The 20,819-nt window shown below is 41.5% G+C and overlaps 1 protein-coding gene across 1 annotated transcript in view; it reads right to left on the reverse strand.

The window, feature by feature from the left end:
* atp1b3a (ATPase Na+/K+ transporting subunit beta 3a) overlaps positions 1-2,516 on the reverse strand; it is a 46,431-nt gene extending 43,915 nt beyond the window's left edge. The window contains exon 1 of the mRNA XM_063045437.1: positions 2,220-2,516. Within this exon, the coding sequence (XP_062901507.1) occupies positions 2,220-2,331 (112 nt within the window). The 5' untranslated portion in view covers positions 2,332-2,516. The remainder of the gene's footprint in view (positions 1-2,219) is intronic.
* Between the last annotated feature and the right edge of the window lie 18,303 nt (positions 2,517-20,819).

Here is a 20,819-nt window from a genome sequence, read left to right on the forward strand (position 1 = left end):
TCACCATTTTATTTATTAATCCCCAATCACTGCAAACACTGGTATGCTAATTATTTAGCTGTTGAAGTGGTCAGATTTCTTCTCATTGGTACATTTGCCTGTGCACAGTTTAACTCTATAGACCAATCTCTCACGTTTCCTACTCTCCATTTCTCTTTCAGACAAGGTGCTGCTCAGAGAATATTACTTAAGATCAATAGATCCAGTAGTCACATTGCTACTTCCACTGTCTACTCAGAAATGAGGAAGCAGCCACTATGAGGTGTGAGAAGATCAGCTCAATGTGATAAGAGGCACACGCACCCAAAATTCAGTCAAGAGTCAAATTCAAAAAAGGAGTGACCGCTAATATCAATGTTACTGTAGTTTGTCTAGAAAACGCACTCCTTTGTATATTTCAACAGGTGCATCACAGTTCAGATAAAAATAAAGAACATACAAATACTTATTACAATGTTCAAGGGAAAAGAAATATTTATTTTCAAACAGTTAAAAGTGTTTGGCTTCATGTTTCTGGATGGCGCCCTGCTCTGGTTTGCTGTGGTAGTTTCAAGGATAACTACTAAACAATACAACATAAGGAGGAGAAATAGATAAGACCTGCTTTCTTTTCTGCAAATTGATTGTTATACAAGACGAGTTTCCATATATGACAGTTTTAAACTCTCCATATATGCATTTTAAAACTAATGGATAGAATTATCCTTAACACAAAGAAAATATCCAATGATCCTTGGGCAAGATTTCCAAAATGGAGACATAAACATACCATGGTCAAAGTTATAGTTTCTATATCTCAAGTAAAAATAAAAATTGATGGTATATAATGACGTACAGGAAATAATCTATACAATTACAACTTCCATAGATGTTGCCCAACATCTGTAATTGTTGTTATTTAAACGATTTAATACAAGTAGCATATAAATGTTTCCCTTTGCATTAGGCAATGCAAATTTAAAGTCGATCATATTAAAGCATTTGCCTTTGGAGACCTTAACTAGCCGTGCTTTTCCAATTATTCATCTTCAGAGATTCCGTTTCGATGGGGACTGCATTGCTACAATCCATCTATGATGAAAATCACACCTTTTCAAAAAATGATTACTTTCTTGTTGCCAAAGGTACAGTTAAAACAAAAAGATTGAAATCTTTGATCGCGATTAATAATGATTTATATCCGTGTTTCCACGCAATAGGTATATACCCACAGGATTATTTTAGAATGACAAGCTTTCATTTCTTGTTGCTTAAAAATAAGAACACTTAAAATTATAGGAATTTATTTGGCATCCACTTCAAGCATTTACAGCAATGTGCTACAAACTCACAACAGTTTGCAGCGTGCGTGATTGACTGTTTGATGTTCAAGTAAATCTCAATAAACTGACCAAGGTCTCATTGGAACGAAAGAACAGGAAACCTGGCGGATACGACTAGTCATTCATATCGACCATTAGGAGTTTGCTCACGTTAACACTGAGCATCGTGATTGACAGTCACTGCATAATGCGCAGGTCTCTCCCAATTACCTCCCGCCTGCTTAGCTTCCTTACCCCCCCCCCCCATACATTTTGTCATACCAGCAGAATATTGCTTTGGACAAACACTATGAAATTACACCTCGTCTTCTCCCTGACTTAGTATTTGTTTAACCGGCCTTATCAATGGTGAGTCTGGCGATTGTGTATTGGTCAGAGAAAGAGAGAGAGAGAGTGTGTGTGTGTGTGTGTGGGAAAGAGCAAATGTCAGCTTATGTGTATGAGAGACGGAGAGAGCAAGAGCGTATGTGCGAGAGAGAGAGAGAGAGAGAGAGAGAGAGAGAGAGCCAGAGCCAGAGAGAAAGTGAGTGTTTCTGTGCGTGAGAGAGACGAGACGAGAGGGGGATCCCCGGTTACTCTCTGCACATTCTGTCCCCAGTCCCTGCGGGATGCTGCCCGGCCTGCTAACATAGGAAATGCAGCACTGCGGGCGAAGCGTTTGAGAATGGTTCATCCTCTCTGTTCCAAACGCAGCGATCGTGACCCGGGTGAAGACCCTCTCACTCAGCCATAAATATCTAGAAATCCTGATTCTAAACGCACACAATAAAAAGAAGCAATTTATAGATCATTCAAGGTGTAGCCTTGGGAATATTTTTTTCCCTAAATAAAGAGGCTTATTTTGTGTGTATGCAGAATACGCACACCATTTCTCTTGCTCTCTCCGTGCTTCCTTACCCCAACTGCTGGCCGTCCTCCCCATAAACTGGCCGGTTCCGGGGTTGTAGATGAAGTTCTTCCATCCTCCTGCTTCTTGTTCGAAATCCTTCTTCACATCCTTATCAGCCATGGTATTCAAGTTAAACTGGGAGGGCTGTAACAGTCCTTTTAGGCAGACGAGGGGTGAGGGGTATCCCTTATCTTTGGATAATATTGTGGGTTTCTCTTTCCCTTTTACCCCCTCGATCCCACTTGCGCTACCGTCGCCCTTCGATGCTGCAGTGAAGAACCGCAGCGGCTACCCCGCGGCTATAAGGCTGACCGAGCATGCGCCTTGCGCAAAGCCGGCGCGCGACGGAGCGCGGCCCCGGGCTGGCACGCGCCGCGGCGTGGCTGCTGGTGCGTGGGCGCCGAGGAGATGGGAGGGGGGAGCGCGCGCGCGCGCGCGCCGGAGCTGGCGTCGCCCAATCGGGAAGCGGGGGCAGGTGAGCCCCCGGAATGCGGGGACGGCGGTAACGTTTGCGATCCGTTGCACGATGTCCCGCGCGCATGCGTAAAACCCTATTCCCGTCCCGTGGAGGAGGGATGGAGAACTGATGAGACCAGTGCTTTAGTGGAGAGGTACATGTGCAATCACCTACTTTAGCGCGGGAGGGTGAAGGAATCGCGAGCACGCGCGCTGCACCATACCACGGTGGCGTGTTTGCGCACCCACCTGCGGATGGAGGGGTGTAAGTGTGTAGGGGGGTGAAAGCCTTGAGATTCTTATTGCAACTGCAGTATATTTGTGCGAGGTTGTGGATGAGGGAAGGGATAATATTCCTTGCATCCTGTGAACACCGATACGTTTCGCCACAGCTGACACACTATGAAATGCGTACACACACGTGCCGTCTTCCGAAAACATATTATCGTTAGCTAGACAGAAATCCTATTTGCGCTAGTTTTTACACAGGAGAACGGGTAAACTCAGAATTCTAGACTGGTTTATCCCCTATCTCTGAAATCATCAGCACCGCATTACAGTACCAACTTCCATTTTGATAGTTCTCCCATAACTGTGAATAACATCCATAAGCAAATTAGTGCAAATGTTGAACAACTGATGTTCAAAGGAAAGCTGCTAGAAAGACTCAGCGGCTATGGAGAGTTAACATTTCATTTCTCTGGCTGTTAGAGGAAGTGAGAAAAGTTATGGGTTAAAAAAGTTTCGGGGGGGGAGGTTAAAGGGCTGAACAAGAAAAAATGTATGATTGTAGCATCCTTAAGTTTCTCATTCATATACAATGGTGCCAAGTCTTGAACTGAATGGGATGATAATACTGTATAGCCAATGGGGCACATCCTGATTCCACCAACTTGAACTTAAATCTTTTGTTTGTGGATCAACCTGACCTCAGTACTGTACATGGCTGGGACCTGTTGGACTTGGGGTGTGTAAAATAGCTTCACAAGGAACTCAAACCTCGGTCAGATCCTTCCTGCTTGTGCGGAGAATTACCTCCTACCATGCACTGCTCTGAGATGGTTGCTGACCACTGTGGACTGTGGGTGTGTGAAGAGGGCGCAGGGAAAGATGCAAGAGGCTGTGTCATGCGCGATTGAGAATTCTCTGATCTAAGGGCTGTTGCCAGGGGCTTACAGAGAGATGGACATCAAGTGCTGCTGGAAGATCACCAGCTCTTCTGTCTGCCCAAAGCTTGTTGGTCTCCAGGCACATCAAGATGTCTGTAGACCAATGCTGCTGACTGGCACAAACCAGGCTCTAATTAAACAAGCATTGATTTCTCTAACTTTTGATCATTTCTCCCCAATGCTCCTTCTCTTCTGCATTTCCCATCTGGCTCCCCTCTTATCTCTTCTCCTCTCCTTACCTACCCATCACCTCTATCTGGTACCCCTTCTCCTTTTCCCCATGGTCCACTTTCTAGTATTTAAGATTCATTTTTCTTCAGCCCTTTACCTCTTCCCCCCAATCACCTCCCAGCTTCTTACTTCATCCTTGCCTCCCTGACCCACCCACTTTCCCCCTTACCTGGTTTCACCTATCACCTGCCAGTTTATACTCCTTTCCCTCCCCACATTACCTTATTCTGTTTTCTGTTCCCCTTCCATTCCAGTCCTGATGAAGGGTCTCGGCCCAAAATGTTAACTGTTTATTCCTCTCCATTGATGCTGCCTGACCTGCCGAGTTCCTCCAGCACCTTGTGTGTGTGTTCCAAAATATAGGGTTCCTCTGCTACAACACAGGGAAGAGTCGGGTTGGATTAGGAAGCCCCACAATTATTGTAGCATTGTATTACCCCAGGAGACCGCAGGTGATATTAGTTTTAAATGTGATTGAACAGCTTTCCTATGAATGTAAGAATGAAAAGGCATTGCATTGCTTATTGTAAAAAAAAAATTTATTATGAAAAATGGCAGATGGAATTTAATGCAGACAAATGTGATGTGTTGCACATTGGGAGGGCAAACCAGATTAGGACTTAAATGGTGGGTGATAGGGCACTAGGGAGTTTGGTGGAATAGAGGGATCTGGGAGTAGATGGTTCATCATTCTTTGAAAGTCATGTCACAGGTAGATAGAGTCATAAAGAGAGTTTTTGGCACTTTGGTCTTCGTAAATCAACGTGTTGAGTACAGGAGTTGGGATGTTATGATGAAGCTGTATATGATGTTGGTGAGACCCAATTTGGAGTATTGTGTGCAGTTATGATCACCTACTTACAGATGAAATATTAATAAGATTGAAAGAATGCAGAGAAAATTTACAAGGAATTTGCCAGGACTTGAGAACCTGAGTTATAGGGAAAGATTGAATAGGGTAGGACTTTATTGTCTAGAGCATAGAAGAATGAGGTGAGATTTGCTAGAAGTATATAAAAGTGTAAGAGGAATAGATAGGTTTTTCCCACTGAGGTTGGATGAGACTAGAACTAGAGGTTATGAGTTATGTGTGAAAGGTGAAATGTTTAAGGGGAGCATGAGGGGAAAGTTCTTCACTCAGAGGGAGGTGAGATTGTGGGACGAGTTGTCAGCGCACATGGTGGATGTAGCTTTAATTTCAACATTTAAGAGAAACTTGTAACGGCCCAGGTACGGATTGATGGGACTAGGCAGAATAATAGTTTGGCATGGACTAGATGGGCCAAAGGGCCTGTTTCTGTGCTGTAGTGATCTACAAATACATGATTCTAAAGTTTGTTTTGGTTAAAATAATGCAAGAGTTGATAGTGCCAAGCTCTGATAAGTTGTAGTTTGAGGAACAGAAAACAAAAGTGAAATGCCACATCAAGTATAAATAGAAATGCGTCTGAGTTTTGCTGACAGAATGACAGGGAGATGCAGCTTGGAAACAGGTCTGTTGGCCCATGGATTCTGTGCTGGACATTAAGCGTCAGTTTACATTAATCTTACACTAAACCATTTTATCCTCCCTGCATTTCCGTCAACACACTCCAGATTCTAATACTCACCTACACCTTCTGGGCAGTTTACAGTGAGCAGCTAACCTACCAATCCACACATTTTTGGGATGCGGCAGTGAACTGAAGACATCTTTGAAAACCCACATGGTCATAGGGAGAATGTGCAAGCGCTACACAGATGACATTGGAGGTCAAGGCTAAACCCGTGTCGCCACAACAGCTCCACTCTAGCAAAGGAAACGGAGAGAAATGATGAGTGCTTTCTTTTAAATTGAATTAGAAAAATTGACAGCAGTTGATTTGATGTCAAGGAGGATTTCAATGTAAGTTGAAGTCTTTTCCAAAGCTCTTATACTAACATTAAAATAGAAGTTAAAAATTGTTCATGTGTTAATGATGAATAATTATAAAAAGCCACACTGGAGACAGTGATGTTGTACTAGTGTAATCTCTTGAGTCGGATATGTTCTCCTGAGGAATGTCTGTGCATGACATTGTGGGGAGGCTGATGCACGGGCAGCCACCGTACGGCCCCTGATGGATCGGGGTCAGGGTCCAGTGACATGGAAAGCAAGATGGCTGGGGTCCCTTCACTCCTGCAGCCTTCCTCCACTTCGCCACCATGGTGATGTGTCATCATCTTCGCCGCTATCGTGCTGTGTCATCATCTTCGCCAGCTCCACCATTGAGATCTTGGTTGGATCAGTCCTTGTCTGGAACCTCCCCCTTGACCTTACCGCCATGGGTGGCCCTACCAGGAGCTCAGTTCCGGATGACATTGCTCTTGAGATCTCAGGATCCCACCATCACAATCCTAGGAGAAGATTGTGATATAAAGCTTGGTGTCATAAGGTGCATAAGATGATAAAAGGCATTGACAGTGTGGACAGCCAGCATCTTTTTCCCAGGGGAGAAATGGCTAGTACAAGGGAACGTAATTGTAAAGGGAGTGGAGGAATGTGTTGAAGTAGGTTTTTTACAGAGATGCATGGAATGTGCTGCCAGAGATGATGGTAGAGGCAGACATACACTATCATGGACATTTAAGAGACTCTTAGGCACATGGATGAAAGAAGAACAGGGTCTTTGCAGGAGATTAGATTGATCCTGGAGTAGGTTGGCACAATATCATTGTCTGAAAGACCTCTACTGTGTTGTCGTGTTCTGTGTCAACCACTTACATGCAAATTCGTTTGCTCTATTGTATTTCCTAGTATTTACTATTAGATTAATGAAATTTTAGCCTTTCAGATTGAGAATCCCATCTAATTAAGGGTTCTGGAGCATTCTTTCTGTACCCTAATTTGAAGAGTATGTTTTTGTAGCATCCCGTCTTCTCTAACAGCATCAAATCAAATCATTCTTCGTAATTGATTCTTTCCTCTACCTTAGTCAAGAGTCTGCCTCACCCATCCCAATAAATTAAGTGCACAGGTAACTGTTAGTATTAGACTGAAAATTCAGTAGAGTACCAAGTGAGTGTAGTATAGTTGTCAGACTTAAGTGTCGAGACAAGATTTAAATGAGAGATTCTGATAGTTTATTACAAGGTTTATACAATGTTACATCCTTTCACGTATGCAGGGAATTGTGGGCATTTCTCATCCAACTAGCTAACTCGTCTTTTTTATTTGAAATACAGTACACTATTCAGCATATTTTCATTTAAAAAAAGATGTACTGACAGTAACTTTCATTCCTTTTTCGAGACATTCCCTAGCACTTTGCAACCAATGTTGTAATATAGTTAACTGTTATCAATATTTAATATATCAATTAAAAGACTTTCTGCTCCACTGAAGACACAGTGTTTGCCTTTGATGCTTCTGGTTGCATTAGAATTTGTAAACTGTCAAATTTAGCTTGAGTCATCAACCCACACGGTGTCTCTCTATATCCTTGAATCCCATCAGCTTAAAAGAATAGGAAAAGCCAGGGAAAGTTCATTTACCTACCCCAAATAAGAAAACGTAGATGGTACAGTACCATAGAGGTTAGCATAACACTATTAAGGTGCCAGCCATCGCTGGTTAGGATAAAATTCCTGTAATTGTTGCCTGTAAAGCGTTTGTATGTTTTCCCTGTGACTGCATGGGTTTCCTCTGTTTTCCTTCCACATGCCTAAGACATATGATTAGGGTTAGTGAGTTATGCTATGTTAGTGCCAGAAGCATGGTGACACTTGTGCCTGGATTTGATTTGATGCAAATGACACACTTTACTATATGTTTTGATGTACGTGTGACAAATAAAGATAATCTTTTATCCTTTCTATCTATCATATTTGAAAAGTCCACTTCTGCCATTCGTTAGTATTGATTACTGTGGGTGAAAACAACATCTCAATTCTTGTATTGCATTTTCTTTGTGACTTGTTACGTTCATCTGCAATGATTAAGATCAAATTATTTAAATTAGACATTATTTACTCTAAGCATCAGATTATTGACTCAAAGATTTGGGCATTACCATCCACATACTATATTCATCTTGAGATTAGAAGGAGACACGATGCTAACCAAAATCATGGCAGTGGTATAATGGATATTCACTGCCCAGAGCAGGGAGGCCTTTCTTTTTTACCAAGTTCCACATACCAGCTGACACTTCTAGAGATCAAATAGTTGTTTTTGAGTATATTAAATGTCCAACCAACATTCTTTGTTCAGCTTCTTGTCATAAATGGGAGCCAGACTTCAGTTCTTAACGTAACTGGCAAGCAATAATCAGTCTGAAGTTCAAAGGAGGCCTTTAGAAACAAACAACACTGTCTATAGAGCACAGGATGCTGAGCTACAGCTGCATCAAAAGATGCAGTGCAAGACAATGGTGTTATGTTAAATGGCCTGTATCAAACCAGTTTGTATATTCTCCTTGTGACCGTATGTGTTTCCTTTGGGTGCTCCAGTTTCCTCTCTTATACCAAATACTTACAGATTAGGGTTAGTAAATTGTGGGCACGCTACAATACTGCTGGAAGCATGGTTACACTTGTGGGCTGCCCTCAGCACATCCTTAGAGTGTGTTGGTCATTGACACAAATGTTGCATTTATCTCTATGTTTCGATGTTCGTGTGACAATTATTCCTAATCTTTGTTGTTCTTGAGATCATCTGAAATTATGCTGTCCATATGCTAACTTTTATCAATCAAGACCTGTTCACGCAACACCTCTGTGTTTGCTGACCTGTAGTTATTTTGAAGTTGACACTTACGTTTTGAAATTATTCCATGGCTACTCTCCTCCCTTTGTCTGTTATCAACTCCAGCTCTGTAATTCTCAAAGATATATTCGGTTAAGGCGTTGATGTCTCCCATAATGGAACTCCCATAATCACTGTTGAATTTAATTGCAAAGCCTTAAGCTCTGGAACTTCCTTCTCCCTCCTCCAGTCCTCCAAGACCTAGACATCAGTACCTCCTTGTGCAACTGGATCCTCAATTTCCTCACTTGCAGACTGCAGTAAATTCAGATTGGCAACAACATCTCCCCCACAATCTCCATCAGCACAGGTGTGCTACAAGGCTGTATGCTTAGCCCCCTGCTCTACTCGCCTTACACTTAGGTCTGTGAGGCTCAGCACAGCTCCAAAGCCATACTTAGTGGTGACGAATCAGTATATAGGAGGGAGATTGAAAACCTGGCTGAATGGTGCCACAACAACAACCTCTTACTCAATGTCAGCAAAACCAAAGAACTAATTATTGACTGCAAGGAAATTTACAATTACGAAGAAGGCATGGTGGTGCTTCTACTGTTTTAGAAGTTTGCGATGATTCAGCATTTCACCTAAAACTTTTGACAAGTTTCTATAGGTGCGCGGTGGAGAATATACTGACTGGTTGCAACATGGCCTGGTATTGAAACACTAAGTGCCCTTGAATAGAAAGACCTACAATGTCCATCACGGGTAAAGCCCTCCCCACTGTTGAGCACACCTACAAGGAGTGCTGTTGCAGGAAAGCAGCATCCGTCTTCAAGAACCCTCACTATCCAAGTCATGCTGTCTTTTCACTGCTGCCATTAGGAAGGAGGTACAAAAGCCTCAGGTCCCACACCACCAGGTTCTGGAACAGTTATTACCCCTCAGCCATCAGGCTCTTGAACTAGAGGGAATAGCTTCACTCACCCCAACACTGAGCTGTTCCCACAACCTGTGGACTCACTTTCAAGGACTCTTCATCTCATGTTTTTGACATTTATTGCTTATTTATTTATTAATTATAATAATATTTTTTTTTTTTTTGTATTTGTACAGTGGTCTTTTGCACATTGGTTGTTTGTGTGTAGTTTTTCATTGATTCTATTGTGTTTCTTTGTATTTACTGTTAATGCCCACGAGACAGTGAATCTCAGTGTAGTATATCGTGAACATTTATGTACCTCGATAGTAAGTTTACTTTGAATTTTGAATCTTCCTTTGACAATATTCCTTAAAACTAGGCTTTTGGCCATCGTCCTATATATCTGCTTATATAGCTTTGTTTTGAATTTCATGAAGAGCCTTATATGCTTTGTTTCATTAAATGCAGTTGTTGTTATGGGTGCCAATAAGGCTGGCAAATATTGCCCATTTCCTAAGCCGGGCAGGGGCTTTCTGCAACATTTCTGTGGGTGGTTAGTATGTTGATGTCAAATTATCATCACATACTGACTTGTCTGGATGGCAGTCTTCCTTCCCTAGTGAACTTCAGTGTATCAGTTGTATTTTAATACCCCTTTATTTCTCCCCACATATTTAAAAATTGAATTCAAATACTCAGATTGCAATGTTGAGAGCTATACTCACATTCACTCGATAATTAGTCCAGTCAACTGGATTACCACACTAGTAAAGTGAGCTCATTGCCATGGTAGCCTAGTTGAACATGGAAGATTATGGAGAGTGTTTCTTTGGCTGATCTGAACAGCAATGCCTCTGCACCTGGTGTGGTCTTCGTTATCTGTTTGGTGCCTACATGCACGGTAATGATTGTGTTAAATGTCAAACAATTTCAATCAATGTATTTCTGTAAATATGAATAGTTGATGTGGTTAAAAAGAACTTCCTATGCACATTTTTATTAATGAATCTGCATTATCTAGACTGACTACACTACACTATACAGCACATAACACAGCACAGAGCAAAACACACATGCCAGCAAGCACCATCAGACATTTTCATTAGATGACACATTGCCACTCTCAGCTCTGAAGGTCACAAAATGGAGTGGAATTGTAAATGCAGGATGATAGACTCCAGAGATTTAAATTTCAATATGTTGTTTGAATCATGAATTTGAATCAATAATAACATGAATCAGGCATTATTCAAGATAGTATGTCCAAGCTTAATATTGTGCTGTAACAGAATGGTTATAGTTGCCACCACCACATAGTGACTGTCAGCTAATACAATGGTTGCAGCAAATCCACACTGTCCCTTGACAGATGAGGCAAAACAGCAACCTGTGGAAGCATTTACAGCAGGAATAAGATTTGCACTCTAAGCAGCTGACAGGCATGGGGAGCTGACTTTTCATCGTTTCCTAAGAATAATTTCTCAGACGTGAAGATTTCTATGTCTCAATAATATTGAAAAGTAAAATATATTTCTTTCCTCACTTCTGCTGAAAGATAATCACCTTGATGTGTTAACTCTTGCTTGCTCTCCCTTCTCTTCCCATTTCTCCTCTCTCTTCCTCCAGAATTCCCCATCCTCCCCTCCCCCCTCCCCTCCCCCTCTCTCTCCCCATCCTCCCTCCCCCTCCTCTCACTCTCCATCCCCCTCCCTCCTCCCCTCCCACCCCTCCCCCTCTCCCTCCTCCCCTCCCACCCCTCCCCCTCTCCCTCCTCCCCTCCTCCCCTCCTCCATTCCCCTCTTTCCCCTCCCTCCCCTTCTCTCTTCCCCTTCATCCCCTTCCCTCTCCCTCTCCCCCTCCCTCCCCCCTCTCCATAATTCCTATCCTTTAAAATAGTTCCAGCATTTATCTTACTAATTTTATCTATTTTTCTAAACGTTCAGAAGAGTAAGGAAAATATGGAAATGTTGTGTCTCATTCTAACAAGATCCCATAATACAGAGGATTACTATGCCTTCATAGATATTTGCCTGCCCCTCCCTATATCCGTTCCTGAAAAGTTGCCCAACCCATTCAATAAATCAATCAGCCAATACCTAAAACTCATGAACTGGTTGTTCCCATTTGTGGGATATTTTACAAATTGCATTCCTTATATTAAAACTGTGACAATCTAAAAATGCATTAGGTATAAAGTATGTGGTTGTGAAAGGAAATATATTAATATATGTTCCTCCAACAGTGGTTTTACTATTTTTATGTGGATTCCCTGTTGGACCTAATCTTCTAATTTCCCGTCTCTCCTACCTCAAAATAACAACTACAAGTCAAAGTCCTTTATTGGCTATGAAACGTTTTGGAAACTTTGAGGCTTCGGAAGGCACTTTGCAAATGCAATTTTATTTGCCATTATATTCCAGTAACTTAGGTGATCTTTACCACTTACAGTGTCTTATAATCTTGAACTCCAAAATCCTTCGTCTCCTCCCACCTTTTCATTAATAAGAAGAGATAAATTGATTGTAAAATCTAATATCGGAGGTCAACCGATACTACTGTCAACCAGAAAAAAAAAACAATTTCTTAAATAAACTCTTAGAAAATAATGATTTGGTTCTGCTGCAGTTCTGTGGAGTGAAGGATGCCTGTGGTATAATTCTTCTAATGTGGGGTGTGACAAAGCTCAGAAATAAAAGAATTTACCACTTTATTAATACTTTAATATTTAATAAACAACCAATATATTTGGCAGATCATGATCTAATATTTATTTAAGCTTTTAACTATAATTTGCAATATTTATAAAAGTAGCATACAGATTTCAGTGTCATTGGCTACAGTCAACATGTAAAACAAAAAACATCATTTATACTTGACATTTAAGAAAATTTTTCTTGTACTATGAATATTGAGCATGGACTCTTCATTATCAAACATCACATGATTGACATGATTTCTAATGCTGTATTTACATTAATTTCACCAGATACTAGCTCAGTACTTAACATAATGAAACAAAATCCTACATTAAAAGTTGACATTGCAAATGGCTCATTGTAAATAATCAAGGTAATAAGCAGGGGATGGGAATGCATTGTACCTTTAATAGTTAAAAGCAAATGGAGGGGGGAGACTACAATCAGCACTCACATAGCCATCCCCCAGAACGTGTTGAATACTGAGTATCAGACAACCAATGCGGTGATCCATTATGAAGGTGCTGTAACCACTCCTCACTAAATATTTGGATGGTTGATATAGAACTCTTAAGTAATACTTGGGTTAGAACAGGAATAGAACAAGGCAGAGAGAACCATAATGCATGACTTTACTGATGATATTAGTACTAAAATATTAATCAGCGGATAAGTTGGTAATGAGATGTAGGAACATGATGAAATGGACATGGATTGGTTAGGATGGGAGCCCTCAACAACTCATTCTCATAAACCTAGAGGTGTTAGGAAGGGTCATTTCCCTACTGCCTTTGAAAATATTGAATGCAGCAAATGGACATGTAATGAACTCAATACATGGAAGCAAAATGTAACTTCGAGCAAGCTCTGGATGATTTAAGCGCCAGGCCAGATTGAACAGGACATGGTGTCAGGGCCAGGGGTGAGGGACGGGCCAGTTCAAATTGTTGCTTCATGAGTTTTGCTCGACTCTGCACTGAACTTCAGCTCGCTGCTCCACAAGGTTTACTCACCTCTGCACCAAACTGTGGCTGTGGCCTGCCACTATCACAGTGTGGGCTCACTATTGTGAGCTTCAGATCTGAATGCTATTTGCTTACTTTTATTGCTTGCACATTTTTTTTTTCTTTTTTCTCTCTGCATGTTGGATGTTTGACGGTCTTCTTTTGTTTTAATGGGTTCTATTGGGTTTCTTTTTTTGTAGCTGCCTGCAAGACAAATCTCAAGGCAGCATAAAGTATACATGCTTTGACATTAAATGTACTTTAACTTTGATATCAAGTAGCTGTTATCAACACAAAACGTCTTGCTACTTCAGTTAGGAGTAATAGGTTTGATCTAAAGCATGGCGGGAGGAGAGAAAGAGCAGCGCACCGTGCGTGCGCAGCCCTTCAGTGAAAAATGATATCGTACCCGTTAAATAGGGGCCGTGGACAATTCTGATTTGATGGAGATGGATGTGAAAGCACAGAGGAACATCTGGAAAAATTTCTGAAACGCTCGTTCACAGCTGTTATTACTGCACAGTCGGGAATCTTTCGGAGGGAAGGCCTCAAAATTCCCGGCTTTGCCTGCTGTTGGCGACCGAGATGGAGGTCGAATTGTTCGGACAGAGATGGCGCTCAGTACTCGGTGTCGGACAGCTGATCAGAGCACGAAGTTTTCGGATGACTCAGAGTCGGACCGTGGTCGGGTATGGCAGGGAGAGTTTTTCTTCCTTCTCCCGTCTGCGTGAGATGTGGGACATTTGAAAGACTTTGAACTTTTACTGTGCTCATGGACTTCTTCATCAAGTTTGGTATTGTTGCACTGATGTAACTATATGTTATAATTATGTGGTTTTGTTAGTTTTTTTTCAGTCTTGGTCTGTCCTGTGTTTTGTGATATCACACCGGAGGAAATATTGTATCATTTCTTAATGCATGGATTACTAAATGACAATAAAAGAGGACTGCGTGTCTTCATAATCTAATCTAATCTAATCTGAACCATCAAGAACAATGTATTTGTGATTCAGGATGTACTCTATTTATCCGGTCTGCAAATGGTGTTGGACAGTGTATTGACATTTGGAGGAAATGAGAAACTTATTATTTAGTTGCAGTTCCAGACTCTGTATGTGAAGGTATTTGAACATGGCATTAAAGGGAACTTGCTCCACCAGGTAGATGGGATGCTTTGAGAACACTTTGTATGGATAGGCAGTCAAAAAAAAACTTCAGATTGTTCTTAAAAATGCAAACACGAGGAAATCTGCAGCTGCTGGAATTTCAAGCAACACACATAAAAATTGCTGGTGAACGCAGCAGGCCAGGCAGCATGTATAGGAAGAGGTACAGTCGACGTTTTGGGCCGAGACCCTGTGCAGCAATTTTTATGTGTGTTGTTCAGATTGTTCTTGCTCAGCTAATACATTTCCTTAGTAATAACATGCTCAGATATTCTATAGAACTTGTGTGTTTTTAATGCAGTTTGTGTAGAGAGTTGAATACTATAATATGATTGGAATTTTAAAGTATACTGTCAATGGAAAAAGTCCATGTGCCTTTCATGCCCTTTCTAGATCAGGGGTTCCCAACCTGGGCTTAACGATAGAGATCAGTGGCATAAAAAAGGTTGGGAATTCCTGCTGTAGATGTTGATGGGAAAGTTGCTGAATTTGGTTGCTTGTTCAGCATGACATACAGAGATCATTTAGTTGTTTCATGTACCTGTGAGCTACTATTTGACTTGTACTGCTGAAGACCAGCCTGATTAAGCAAAGTTAATGTTGCATTGGGATAATCTCAATAATTCCTGTTGCAGTTTAAGTTCCGGCATAGTATCAAAATGCCAAAGCTCCACTAGTGAATGTTAAAATCCAGTGCAAGTATACCTCTGCTGAACATATCCACAATTTGAAATAGTAGAAACTGTGAGATGCTATCAGACCAGCCAGATTTTGTTCTTTTTTCCTTTTGCACTTTTTCCAAAATAAATATTCTTATCAGAGTGACTGTGGTCCAGATTTTAATGGTATGAAATTAGATGAATCTTCCCAATGTCTTTGACTCAAATATTGTGATAAATACAAGAATCTAAAACAAAACAGTTTAAAAAAAAAATCAATTTTATTATATACCAGGTTCTAAAAATAAAGACATTCAAATTCCTCAATTCTGGTTAAATTTTCGCTGTTTTGAGAACATCCAATTTTAGTTGTTTTTAGCAATATGAGCATTACTGGTATTTAAGTAATTAGAAATAAACATTTAAGCTCACTATATTAAAGTGAAACAAATGGTTGGCAAATACAGATTCCATTGGTGTAAAGCAAGGGTTCCCAACCTGGGATCCATGAACCCCTTGGTTAATGGTCGGGGTCCATGGCATAAAAAAGGTTGGGAACCCCTGGTGTGAAGATATAATCCACCCTGGACTTCAGAAATATTTGCCTGGTGTGAAAGATAAAAATTGCCTTGGATCCATTAACGTTGAGTGATTACATGAGTTAATTACTTTAAAATTACTCTGTACTCTAGCCATGGCAATGCTAAAGCAAAGACATCCCATAGAAATAGTTACCCTGTTATAGATTTCTCAAAGTTCCAGAAATACCTCCAACCCCCCATCCTCTTTCCCTCTCTCATGTTTTCTCCTTGCCCACCCATCGCAGCCCCCCCCTTCTTTCTTCCACGGCGTTCTGTCTCTTTCACTAATCAACTTCCTAGCTCTTTGTTTCATCCCTCCCCCTCCAAGTTTCACTTATCACCTGGCGTTTTTCTCTCTCTCCTCTCGGACCCACCTTTCCAATCTATTCCTCAGCTTTTTTTCTCCAGTCCTGCCGAAGGATTTCGGCCTGAAAAATCATCTGTACTTTTTTCCATCGATGCTGCCTGGCCTGCTTAGTTCCTCTAGCATTTTGTGTGTGAAACTGTTGTAGATGTGGCTAGTTTGAAACTACTTTAACTGTAACCATTTACACATACAGCAGACAGGTTTTTATACACACAAATTTAGTGCTCAAACATCTAATAAAATGCAGCAAATAAAAAGAGAAAAGTAAAGCCCTAATCATACTTGAAAATCACTGGCAGGTACACTTTGTTTTTTTAACTTACCATCTTACTGATTAATACACTCTACACACACCATCTAAGATTTTTCATTCGTCAGTGAGTATTGGAGTTGAAGTAATGGGATTTTCAATGACTTTATGTTTTTTATTTATTTATTTATTGATTGATTGATTGATTGATTGATTGGATATGGGTGTTGCCAGCTAAGCCAGCCTTTATTGCCCATCCCTAGTTGCCCTTGTGAAGGTGGTGATGAGCTGCCTTCTTGAACCGCTGCAGTCCCTGAGGTGTAGGTGCACATACAGTGCTGTTAGGGAGGGAATTCCATGATTTTGACCCAGTGGCAATGAAAGAATGGCGATATGTTTCCAAGTCAGGATGGTGAGTGACTTGGAGGAGGATTTCCAAGTGGTGGTGTTCCCAGGTATCTGCTGTTCTAGTCCTTCTAGATGTAGTGGTCATGGATTTGGAAGGTGCTGCCTTAGGAACTTTGGCATATTGTGGCAGTGCATCTTGTAGATAGTACACACTGCTGCAACTGTCCATGAATGGTCGAGGGATTGGATGCTTGTGGAAGGGCTACCAATCAAGTGGGCTACCTTGTACTGGATGGTGTCAAGCCTCTTGAGTGTTGATGGAGCTGCACTCATCCAGGGGATTGGAGAGTATTCCATTACGCTCCTGACCCGGGCCATGTAGACGGCGGACAGGCTTTGGGGAGACCAGAGGTGAGTTACAAGTCACAGGATTCCTAGCCTTTGACCTGCTCTGGTAGCCACGGTGTTTATATGGCTAGACCAGTTCAGTTTCCTGTCAACAGTAACCCCCAGGATGTTGGTACTAGGGGATTCAGTGATGGTGATGCCACTGAATGTCAAGGGACGATGGTTAGATGGACCTCCAGGGTAGTAATTTTTGGATTGCTGCCTGTGCCATATGCCAGTGAAGGTAGAAACAGGATGATTTGGCAGATAAATGCGTGGTTGAGAAGCTGGTGCAGGGGGCAGGGCTTCAGATTCTTGGATCATTGGGATCTCTTCTGGGGGAGGTATGACCTATACAAAAGTGACGGATTGCACCTGGACCTAACGGGGACCAATATTCTCGCGGGCAGGTTTGTTAGAGCTGTTGAGGAGGGTTTAAACTGACTTGGCAGGGGGTGGGAACCGGAGTGAAGGGATTCAGGAAAGGACAGATGGTAAATAAATAAAGATAGCATGCATTCAGATTGTCAGGAAGGGCAGGCAGATGATGGGACTTAGTTGCAGCCAGCAGGGTGAGTATCAGTACATTAGGGATGCAAAATCGAAAAGAGTAGCAAATACTGCACTTAAGGTGTTGTATGTCAATGCGCGGAGTATAAGAAATAAGGTGAATGATCTTGCTGCACTATTACAGATTGCCAGGTATGATGTTGTGGCTGTTACTGAATCGGGGTTGAAGGATGGTTGTAGTTGGGAGCTGAATGTTCAAGGTTACATGTAGTATCAGAGGGGTGGGAAGGCAGGCAGAGGGGGAAGCGTAGCTCTACTGGTAAAGAATGGAATCAAATCAGTAGAAAGATGTGACATAGGGTCGGAAGATGTTGAATCCTTGTGGGTTGAGTTAAGAAACTGAAAGGGTAAAATGACCCTGATGCCAGTTATATACAGGCCTCCCAATAGTAGCTGGGAGGTGGACCACAGATTACAACAGGAAATAGAAAAGGCATGTCAAAAGGGCAATGTTATGATAGTCATGGGAGATTTTAACATGCAGGTCGATTGGGAAAATCAGGTTGGCAATGGATCTCAGTGTGAGTTTGTTGAATGCCTATGAGATGGCTTTTTAGAGCAGTTTGTCGTTGAGCCTACTAGGGGATCAGTTATACTGGATTAGGTGTTATGTAATGAACTGGAGGCTTAAGGTAAAAGAACCCTTAGGAACCAGTGATCACAATATGATTGAGTTCAACTTGAAACTTGATAGGAAGAAAGTAAAGTCTGACAGAGCAGTATTTCAATGGAGTAAGGGAAATTAGAGTGGTATGAGAGAGGAATTGGCTAAAGTAAATTGAAAGGAGATACTGGCAGGGATGTCAGCAGAGTAGCAATGGCATGCGTTTCTCGGAAAAATGAGGAAGGTGTAGGATATGCATATTCCAAAACTGAAGAAATACTCAAATGGTAAAATAGTACAACCGTGGCGGACAAGGGAAGTCAAAGCTAATGTAAAAACAAAAGAGAAGGTATACAACAAAGCAAAAATTAGTGGGAAGATAGAGGATTGGGAAGTTTTTAAAAACTTACAGAGAGCAACTAAAAGAATCATTAGAAGGGAAAAGATGAAATATGAAAGCGAGCTAGCAAATAATATAAAAGCTTTTTCAAGTATGTAATAAAAAAAGAGGGTTGAGAGTGGATATAGGACTGTTAGAAAATGAGGCAGGAGAAATAATAATGGGGAACAAGGAGACGATAGATGAACTAAACGAGTATTTTGCATCGGTCTTCACTGTGAAGACACTAGCAGTGCACCAGATGTTATGGTGTGTGAAGGAAGAGAAGTGGGTGCAGTTACTGTTACAGGAGAGAAGGTGCACAAAAAGCTGAAAGACCTAAAAGTACATGTCGCCTGGACCAGATCAACTGCCCCCTAGGGTTTTGAAAGAGGTAGCATTAGAGATTGTGGTGGCTTTAGAAATGATCTTTCAAAAATCATTGGACTCTTGCACATGTCACTCCACTCTTTCAGAAAGGGGAAAGGCAGTAGAAAGGAAATTATAGCCTACTTAGCCTGGGAAGATGTTCAAGTCAATTGGTAAGGACGAGGTTATGGAGTACTTGGTGACACAGGACAAGATAGGACAAAGTTAGCATGGTTCCCTTAAGGGAAAATCCTGCCTGACAAATCTGTTGAATTCTTTGAGGAGATTACAAGTAGGATAGATAAAGGGGTGTAGTGTATGTTGTATATTTGGACTTTCAGAAGGCCTTTGACAAGGTGCCATACATGAGGCTGCTTATCAAGTTAAGAGCCTGTGGTACTACAGGAAAGTTACTAAGATGGTCAGAGCATTGACTGATTGGAAGAAGGCAGCGAGTGGGAATAAAAGGATTCTTGTCTGGTTGGCTGCCAGTGATTAGTGGTATGCCGCAGGGGTCGGTGTTGTGACCACTTCTTTTTATGTTGTATATAAATGATTTAAATGATGAAATAGAAGGCTTTGTTCCCAGGTTTGCAGATGATATGAAGATTGGTGGAGGGCAGCTAGTGTTGAGGAAACAGGCAGTGCAGAAAGACGGATTAGGAGAATGGTCAAGAAAGTGGCAAATGAAATATAACGTTGGAAAATGCATGATCATGCACTTTGGTAGTTGAAATAAATGTGTAGTCTATTTTCTAAACAGGGAGAAAATCCAAAAATCTGAGGTGCAAAGGGAGTTGGGAGTCCTTGTGCAGAACCCCCTAAAGGTTAACTTGCAGGTTGAGTCGGTGGTGAGAAAGGATCAGCCATGATTGAATGGCGGAGCAAACTTGATGGGCCAAATGGCCTTATTCTGCTCCTATTTTATGGTCTTGTTGGAGATGGTCATTGCGTGGCACCTGCGTGTCTCAAATGTTACTTTCCTCTTGTCAGCCCAAGCCTGGATATTATCCAGGTCCTGTTGCATTTGTTTATAAACTGCAATGTCTACCCATGAAGTCTTATTTATGATAAATGTAATTGATCACATCTAGATGTTCAGGTAGTCACCTTGGACCGGTAGTGATACATTGGATAGTAATGCAGTGAAGTACTGAATCTCCATCTGAAAGACTTAAGTTTGGCTGGGTTGAGTTGTTCTCCAATCTTGGCAATTTATTTGCAAACGTTGTATCACCATACGAGGAGACATTATCAGTGCGCTGTTAAATGCGGTGTGTCTTCCGAATGTTTGGCCTTTATATACCAATAAAATTCTATGTTCTCGGAGCAGTCGGGCTGTCATCTCTGAGATATTTTGAATTTATGGAAGGACAACAGGTTTTGTAACGTCTTGGTTGGTGCATTGTCAATGTCGTAGGTATCTTTATATGAAGTTATGTGGTCGACAACATACCAGCTAAGAATTGACCAAACATGTTGTCCTTCCATACATTCGAAATATCTTGGAAGCGATGGCCCGATCTGTCAAAGAACATAGAATTTTGGTCGTGCATAAGTAAACAGCAACATTGAAGAGGGTGCTTTGTGGACCAAAGCAATGAACCAAGCTATTGGACAAGACCATTGTAGTCTACAAAATCCAATGTGGGGGTTGCAGCAAATATCATTGGCCAGACTGGGAGAAAACTATTCACAAGCATCCATGAACATCAACTGGATGTCAAGCACCATGTCTAACTCTC

Source organism: Mobula hypostoma, chromosome 4, assembly GCF_963921235.1.
Source record: "Mobula hypostoma chromosome 4, sMobHyp1.1, whole genome shotgun sequence".
NCBI classification, from domain to species: Eukaryota; Metazoa; Chordata; class Chondrichthyes; order Myliobatiformes; family Myliobatidae; genus Mobula; species Mobula hypostoma.